Source organism: Hyposmocoma kahamanoa, unplaced genomic scaffold (assembly GCF_003589595.1).
Source record: "Hyposmocoma kahamanoa isolate Upper Pololo Valley unplaced genomic scaffold, ASM358959v1 96401, whole genome shotgun sequence".
NCBI classification, from domain to species: domain Eukaryota; kingdom Metazoa; phylum Arthropoda; class Insecta; order Lepidoptera; family Cosmopterigidae; genus Hyposmocoma; species Hyposmocoma kahamanoa.
Window position 1 is genome coordinate 536 of NW_020655192.1, and position 9,258 is coordinate 9,793.

At 35.4% G+C, this 9,258-nt stretch overlaps 1 protein-coding gene across 1 annotated transcript; it reads left to right on the forward strand.

The window, feature by feature from the left end:
- Nucleotides 1-390: 390 nt before the first annotated feature.
- LOC113238521 (regulator of hypoxia-inducible factor 1-like) lies at nucleotides 391-8,968 on the forward strand (the record flags this gene model as incomplete). The annotated part of the gene is made up of 6 exons (XM_026475346.1): nucleotides 391-570; nucleotides 1,674-1,824; nucleotides 3,021-3,201; nucleotides 5,096-5,238; nucleotides 6,002-6,180; nucleotides 8,525-8,968. Coding segments are annotated over 6 exons (844 nt in total), but the record flags the coding sequence as incomplete, so codon positions are not given.
- Between the last annotated feature and the right edge of the window lie 290 nt (nucleotides 8,969-9,258).

A 9,258-nucleotide genomic window follows, 5' to 3' on the forward strand; every position in this document is an offset into this window, starting at 1 on the left:
GTGTGTGTGTGTGTGTGTGTGTGTGTGTGTGTGTGTGTGTGTGTGTGGTGTGGTGTGGTGTGGTGTGGTGTGTGTGTGTGTGTGTGAAAAAATATTTAGAGATAAAATGATCCCTCTGACATTTCGGACCGTAATTTCTCGGATTAGGAACTGGGGGTCTACTCTTGTTCTCTGTCTGACGTCCACCCATCAAAATCAGAACACATTACTGCTTGACAGCCAAATTATGTAAAGTAGCAGTAGTTCCCTGCTACTAAACTATTGTTAGCGCTACCGCGGATACGTAGTATCAGGGGAGACGCCTGTTACGAGTAATAGCACGTAAGCTATGCGTGTGCGCGTCCCAAATGAATATACTATTTTCTCAATAAACATTTTTTGCTTTACTAGGTACCTCGGCACGGATACTCAGCTCTTCCTAATAACCCTAGTGGTGTTGCTCATCATCTGGCGCTGGCCGAAGAGTGGAGTCCCCCTCCTGACTATCGTCATGATCATCAGTCTGCTGATTCCATTCTTGCAGACGTACTTCATGAATCTCTTGCCTATTCGAGTTAGCCTCTTCCCTGAGTAAGTACCGAAGGCTTTTTTCATTAAGTACTGCGTTATCAATATACGTTATATTGTTGGGTTCTTCAAGGCTTTTGCGTTTCAATTGCGGTTGAGGAAGATGCAGGAACGAACATAGCGAAAGCCGATAAGAAAAGTTTTGAAGTCGGTTTTTTTATCAAAAAGTTATATATTTTCTACGTTACACATAGTTGTGTATGCTACACAACTATGTGTAACGCACTACTACAGAGCACTGTAAAATACTACCGTGTCAAACCAAAACATTGTTATAACAAAAACAGCATTTTGAGAAAAAGCTGCGAAAAGGGTTTTTCAGGTTTTGTATTTTTTTTGGTTAATAACCTAAAAGATATATTTAAGTTACGTTCTACATTCTACATTAGACATTAAAGTATTCTATCTAATTATTCTATATAATTTCGCTTTGGAAAGTAAGTAATTTCTATTGAAAAACTATAATAAATAAATACATTAACAATAAATTTATCTTCCCTCGTTAACAGCCGAAAGATTCTTGTTGTTATGGAATTATAAAGAATTGTATTGAATTTTGCAGTGTTTTGGTTTGACACGATAAAATGACAGTGTTTTTTATTGTTAAAATTTGAGCCGAGACAAATGTTAGTAGACCCCCGCTCCTGAGACATTTGCGGGATATGAGAGTTTTCGCTAACTCAGGCGCTCCGCAACACTGTAGGCACAGCATATTTCTGCGTACCGTTTTATGCCAAAACAATTTCTACATTTTAAGTATATTTTAATTTTAAAAGCACTTATACCTCCAAAGTTGAAATTTCAGGGTATAGATTACATAGGCCTAGAGAAATCATATGATCGCTGGTAAATCAAAATCCCTGTAAGTGACTTTACAGTTTATTGGTTTGACACGGCAGTATACCTCTCGTTAACGGTGAAGAAAGAAACTGTGATGAAACCATTACGTCAAAGAAGGTTCAAAACCCTTGAAAGGAAAAAAAACGTGCGAAGTTCTTAATCTCCTTAGAGGAGACCCGTGAACAGCAGTGGACATATAATCTGTTGGTGATGATATTGATGATGTCAATATACCTTGATATTAAATAAAATGTCTTCATTTTTAGATCAATAAGAGATATTTTCGGATTCAACGATACCTTCTACCATGCCTACGTGTCAGCGCAAGGTAACTGGGCTGGTTATCATCTTGGAGTCCTCACTGCTTACTTCTATCATAAAGCACAGACCAAAAAGTGGAACCTTGGAGAATCTTTGGTGAGTTGTCTTTGTCCAGTCTTGTGTACATGTAAATAGTTTATATATGCCCATTATATGTAAAAAAATGTTCGATCTATTTACAAAAAAATCCTCGCCTGTTCCACCAGAACAAGAACAATATAGTATAATAAATGTTAGACAACATTACATACATTGCTCTGATGCCAAAGTAAGTAACTAAAACACACAAATACCCAAACCCGAGTATAAGCATATAATTTTAAAATGAAGCAATATGCCCGTAACACATTAACCGCAATCCCTTAAAACCCGTAAAAATATGGTAAAATATATTTTCCATCCTTGCAGGAAAGCAACGTTTCGCCCCTTAATTCACTTCCATCTCTCATTTTTTTTAACAACCCGACCAGTATCTGTTAGTGTTGCCATTTTGTCTCTTTTTAACCTACTTCAATAAAAGGAGGAGGTTCTCAATTCGTCTAAATTTTTTTTGTATGTGTGTTACGCGATAACTCCGGATAAATTTGTAAACTGATTTTGATGATTCTTTTTTTGTTGGAAAGAGGTTACCCCGGTAACGGTCCCATTTGCCCATCTCCCATTAACCGACTTCAATAAAACTTGGCAAATAGATGTAATTCCACGATCTTTGAGGTCGGTTTTTTTACTACTCTGTACTGAGATTATTATTGATCATACTGAATCGAACCGGGAACCTATTCTATAAATCTGATAGCTAATGTAAGCTGGAATAAGCATTTCAAGTCAAATAACCGATTACACAGCTTTTGCTACCACGAGTCTTAGAAAAGCTAGTTTTTCTACATTGAACCAGGCGGAGCTCGAACCCGGGACCTCAGAGATGGCGCCAGTGTGCAACCCCCTCGACCACGAAGATTATCCAAAATACTGCCTATCAATCTGTAGTTCAGTCTGTAGAGCGGTGACCCTAGTTTGGCGTACCCATAAAGGAATTTTTCTTTGTGTTCCATCTTTGTCTTAATAATTATAACAAACAAGTGAAGTAATTTAAACCATATATATGGCAACACTACAGACACATGGAACTTATGTCTCAGAGTGACAGTCGCAGTGTCCCTCGGATCTTTGCGGTTTAAAGCTCTGGACGGTACTGCAATTGCTAAAGACAGACATTTTCGTTGGTATTATGAAAAAATACCTCTGGATCGCTGAGACAATAAAGCAGTAATATAACAATGATCTTCTTTCAGCTGCTGAAACTAATGTTCGTAATATCAATCCCGGTGGCGCTGGGTACCGTATTGATGGGCTGGGACCTGCATCATCGCGAGGCGTCAGCCTTTGAGTCGGCCATCTTCAATTCCTTGAATCAGAACTTCTTCGCCTTCGCCATTTGCGTGTTCATCATTGGATACTTTTACAGGGCAAACAGTAAGACTTTTTGATTGGTTTTAAGAAGTTTAAGGAAGATAACGTAAATGTCAAGAAACTAACTAGTCTGTGGTACATAAAAACGCTTATTATTTTTAATGGATCAATTTAGAAATAATAAAATTCCGACAAAATTGAGATAAAATAACTTACTTACATATGGCAACCCTGCCAACGACCGTCATATCATGGGATCACGTCAGATGACTGATTAAACATTTTTTCCCCATCCTCTAAGGGCGCTCTCTCATCGTAAACATTCACCTGTAATGTAACATTCAAGATTCGTTTCCGAGCATTACATTACAACCTACCTCCTTCACCGACGAGTATTCGCCTGTAATGTAATATCCAAGATTCGCTTAGGCTGCGATTCGAGGCCAAGCGAATATTAGCTAAGATTTATCCTTTCTTAGAGTACATTTCGTATACAATAAACCGAATTCTTTTACCTTATGTTTGAAGTGTTAACTGGCTCCGATATATATAATAATAAAAATAAGATTGGACGTGAGATAATAACTTTAATCAATTTAAAATAATTCTCCAAACTTTTTTGTTTCTACATGATGCAAGTGAAGGTAAATCAGGTCACTGTACCATGGTGATGTTAGGGGGAAAATAATGAGTCGTTAGTTGGTAGATTAATGATTATATGGTAATTGGTAAACTTAGTGTTTTGATACGTATATCTTTGTGCCATCTGGCACAATTTAATAATTTCTTTGCTTGCACCAAGGCGTGCCTAAATATTGAAAGATGATTTGGCATTGGCACGTCTGGTAACTGCTACGTAACATAATGTGTTAAGAAAATAAACAACACAAAGAAAAATTCCATCGATCTGACCGGATTCAAACCAGCGTCCATTACCACCGCTATTACAAACTACAGCTCGTATCAGTAGATGTTACGAATTTGTCTATGTGCTTGTTGCATTATGTTTGTATTGGGTTTAAACGGTATTTTTACCATCAGCGCCATTTTTAAGAAATTTATAAATTCTTCATCTAAGTTTCTCCAAGATCGAAGGCTCTTTGTGTTATTATATGAATCTATAATAATAACAAACTATTGGGGTATTTTCCCAAAAAAAAAAATTATTATGAATATTACATTACTAAAAGCATTATGACATTCAATAGCATAAATATTGCAAATATTGTTTCACAATTTGTTTAAAATTACATTAATCATAATTGTTAATACAATATAACAAACTTATGGAGTTCTTTCAAAAAAAATTGAATATCTAAAAATTTCATACGTAAATTATATTTCAAAATTTTCGAGCTGTTAGCAATGCTCATTTTGTAAGTAGTCGAATGAGATGAAATATAAATTAAGTTGTTTCATTCGAAAAACAAAAACAAAGATCTGACTTTTTCTTTTACTGTTTCCTTTCTTGTTTTTATGTAAAAAATTTTAGTTTTATTTTAGTTAAATGTAAAATATTATTATTTTTTTTAAATATCAAGTGACGGGACGAACAAGTCGTACGCCTGATGGTAAGCTACACGCCTGTCCATAACAGTTGCAGTACCACTCAGAGCTTTTAATCGCAACGATCTGAGGGGCGGACTGCGACTGCGCCCGTCACCTTGAGACATAAGTTGACAAGTCCCATGTGCCTGTAATTTCACAAGCACCCTTACTCTTCAAAACCGGAACACAGTAATTGTGATATTACTGCTTGGCGGCAGAAATAGGTACTTCCCTGGACGAACTCTTTCACAAGGAGTTCTACTGCTACTAAATATTAAATATAATAAATATTTTGGCCTATCTTCATTGAAAATATTATCAAATAAATAGAAGATTTGTTATTTATTCCTTTTATTATATCATCTTCCACTATTTTAGTTGTTTCTAATAATTACTTCCTATTTCTCAGAAATCTACGTAGACTCCGTGGAGTGGGGTCCATTGCAGCCTTTAGGCAGAATGTCTTACTGCGCCATGTTGGTACACGCCACCGTATTAAGAACTTACGGTGGACAATTAAGGAGGTCATTTTATGCCACGGATTATACTGCAGTAAGTATTTTGGAATAAGTTTCAATTTGATTGGTCACTTAATCTGATCTACCATTTGATTGACCCATGAAGCAACACAAAATTCTCTTAAATCGAAAAAAGGTAACCAACCTCTTTTGGGAATTTAATACTCTGAAAATTAGGTGCACATATTTGAAAAATAACAATGTACTGAGAGCGGCGTGAAAAAAAATCTAGTGACAAAGGTAGAGAAAGACATGCTTAGGCGGTTCGAACACTTAGAGAAGATTGACGAAACAGATTTCTATGGCGAATGTGAGCAGGAAAGTAGTTTCAGCATCAGTAGAACTACCACCACTACAGCTATCTATTATTGTGAGCATTACTGCATTACGGTTTTGAAAGGTACTGGTGAAAGTATGGGCCAATGGGACTTGTCAATTTGGTGTGACAGGTACAGTTATTCCAGCCGATAAGGGTAGATCATGAGTAGACGTGCCGCTTACCACCTGACAAGGCGCACGACTTATTCGTCCCGTCACTTGATATTTAAAAAAGCCGGTATGGGGCGATCAAGGTGAAATTACCAAATTATCACAAATTGGGGATGTCCCAAAGAAAGAATAGTAGAGTCCCTTTACGTGACGAGTGTACGAAAGCATGCATGCATTTTGTTGAGGTGTAAGATATCTGTTAGGATCGTAGCATGTGAAAATTTGTGTCCTGGCTTAACCCATTGAGAAATGGGCGCGAAGGGTTTGTAATCAGAACTTACGACTACATTTTCATTCTTTTTTTTCAGATCATGCTTTTCGCCGGTATAGTCTGCACAACCTATCTCTTCTCTCTTCCTCTATATCTCTTTGTGGAAGCCCCAGCCTGTCAACTTCAGAAACTTCTTCTGGGCCCGAAAAGAAGACCACAGAGGAAAGAAGAACACGACGCTAATGCAAACCAGGTGAAGCCTGGAATATCAACTGTGTCAGTATCTACAGTATCTACTCATATTTAGGTTCTTATTCGAATACTACCATTAATTAAGTCATAAGAGGGCACGTAAGGTATTTGAAGGCTTACAAGTTTGAACAAGGACTTTCAATGCAACAATATTTTCAATTCAGTATTAGAGTTGCCACTTTACTACACAACAAATAGCTTTGCCTTTAGATTAAGTTAAACTATTTACGACACTATCTCGAATTCTTATTACTTTGTTTGTAGTAATATTCTCCACAATTATCAATCAGAGTAAGCTAACAAATCCCCTTTATACCATGATTAAATAAATTTTAAAAGTAGGCCAGATAACACCTCTAATTTGAAAATCTAAAGGCAACTTTTACTGTCTTATTCTCCACAATTAAACATAATGTATTCATTTCTAGCTTACTTTCGATTGTGATAAAAGTGAAGAATAACTAGCCAGTATAGTAAACTTACCATAATTTTAAAATTCTCTCAATTGTGTTGTTATTCATATTTAATCATACCTACCTAGTTATTCTTCACACTTAGTAATAGTATGCTCACCGTTTCTTTGCATTCAACTACTTTACACTAGTTTGTCTTGCATTTTTACTACCTCACACTATGTATAGTTAACTGTGAAGAATAACATACTTAGTGTACAACATTTAGCATAGACTAAAGGCAAGTTTAAATGGGTTGTTCTCCACTTTATTCATAGCGTATGCTAGATACACAATGAATAAAGTGGAGAAGAACCCATTGAGCATAATTTCAAAACACTTAACTGGGTTATTTTTCACAGTATATTTACAGTTTGTTAACTGGGAATGCATTTAACTTGCTTCACACTAGTTCAGTGCCTCCAGTGCAAAACGGAATAAGACGAGTTTTGCCCTTTTATTTTTATTGCATCTTTGGCTTCAGCGTGCCCGATTAAATAACAAATCAAAAGGACATCTCTAGCAGTCTCCGAACGTCGCTTTTTTATTGCACTTAGGGCATAACTCACTGTTTCAAATGGCATATTTTTAGTTATCAGGCATTTTTTATGAGTCTAAAGGTAAAAGTGGTCTCAAATAAAAAAATACATGCAATTTAATGAATAACTACAGATATATTTTCACATAAAGACACTTTTCGTATTATTCCATAACGACGGGGAGAAAAGTAGGACTAAAAGCGACTATTGCCATATTCCACACTGTACTTAAAGGTGAGAATTACGCTTGTTCCACTCGACAAGATTGGTTATACTCGCGACTATATCGTGTTGCTATTGGTTAATAGTTCGCTACAGACAACTTGTTGTTTTATTCATTTAACGATTTTATATCTTTTATCAATGCGCTTAGTATAATAAGTGTTGTTATAATTATAGAACAGTCACAATTAAGGGAATAGTCGTTTTATGTCTTAAAATTTGTTAACTTAAGTTGTGTTATTAGCGTTAAGTACTCATAAACAAGTACGTAACACGAAACAAACTTTAAAAAATATAGAATATATGACTGAATGTTTAACTAACACTTATCAAAGGAAAGCTTAGGTGTACACCTAAAGCTAGAAATCATAAAAATAAAAGTATGGTCTAAGCCTCTCCTGAAAAGTGTCGATTTAGAGTTATTCCCTTTTTCACAACTAAGTTTACCCTTGCCTTGTTACTATTTCATATTACAGTTATCTGTGAAGAATAGTTCAGTTAGAACCATTGACTTACAATTATATAGACGTCAGGTCCGCGCTAAAAAGTGTCAGAACTTATAGGGCGTTAAAATCGTATACAGAGCGTCATTCACGCTTTAGTCTTCGTTTGTTCGACTGACAACGAAGCAAGCAAAATTAGACAGTACTGCGATGACATTACAATTTAAATTCAACGTTTTAGCTTCTTCATATTCCTTTACATGTCACTACGTTTAAATAGGTTGACTTGGGACATTTTTTTTGTGGTTTTTGTATTAGACCCGTCTTCCATTTATTTGTAAGTCAATGGTTAGAACACGAAATTTAGCATAATCTAAAGGCAGACTATCAAAACAGGTATTGTGATTGATGTCTAATTGGATATTTTACTTGGCGAACCCAACTTACGTGTGCTCTCGGATGTTACAATCGTAGCCTTAAGAGACACGGAGTTGATTTGACAGAATAGTACTACAAGACTTACTTCTCTATGAAAACTAGTCCGACTGAATTTAATTACATACATAAAAAAATACTCAAGACAAGCAAGAATGGATTTCATATTTCATAATATTTTGCTAGATGAAGGATGGATCTGTGACAACGTTCTTTATTTAAATAATATTAGCATGAAGTTTGACAGCCTTCTGATTGGTTGTCTTTTCTCTGACAGGTTAGGTTAAGCGATCCTATTGGTCAACTCGACTCCGTTTGCCTCACACCAGCTCAAGAACATTAGTCATGTTTTAAAAGGTATTGATAGTATTATATCAAAGTAACTGATGTGTGATGTTTAATGCAAATACCTTGCAATTAAAAATTAGTGTTATTTAATTGAAATAGGATGGCTTTTTGAATATTTTTTTCTTTATTGTGAAATTTAAAGCACTATAATTTTCAATTAATTTCAATGAAAATTTTATTGTGAATGATAATGAAATGTAAAATGATTTCCAAAGGAAATTTCTACAGAATTTGACTAATTCAAATTTTGTATTGTTATTTCTTATTTTTCGTATCGTGTCTCTATTCATTAATTGTAATAACTAGTAATAAGTGATTTTTTTCAGGGCAATGTATTTTCGTTATAGTACTTCACATCTTCAATTGTATATGGCTCGTAACTATCTCTTTCTATCAAAGAGTTATATTTATATATTAAAAAGATCAGCATAGGTACAACAATTAATGGAGATTATTTTTTTAATCGTAAAACGGCTTGCCACGGTCCTGGATTATAATAATACCTGGCATAAGATCGCACCTGCAAAGCTATGGGAAGAAGCGCGCGAAAAGTGCACGGTGATTGATTGTCATTCACTAATTAGTCAATTGTTAATATGAAATAGGCGGGTCTGGTGTGTGGCTGTTGGTGGTCATTAGCCGTGAGAGGTTGCCTTCAATTAC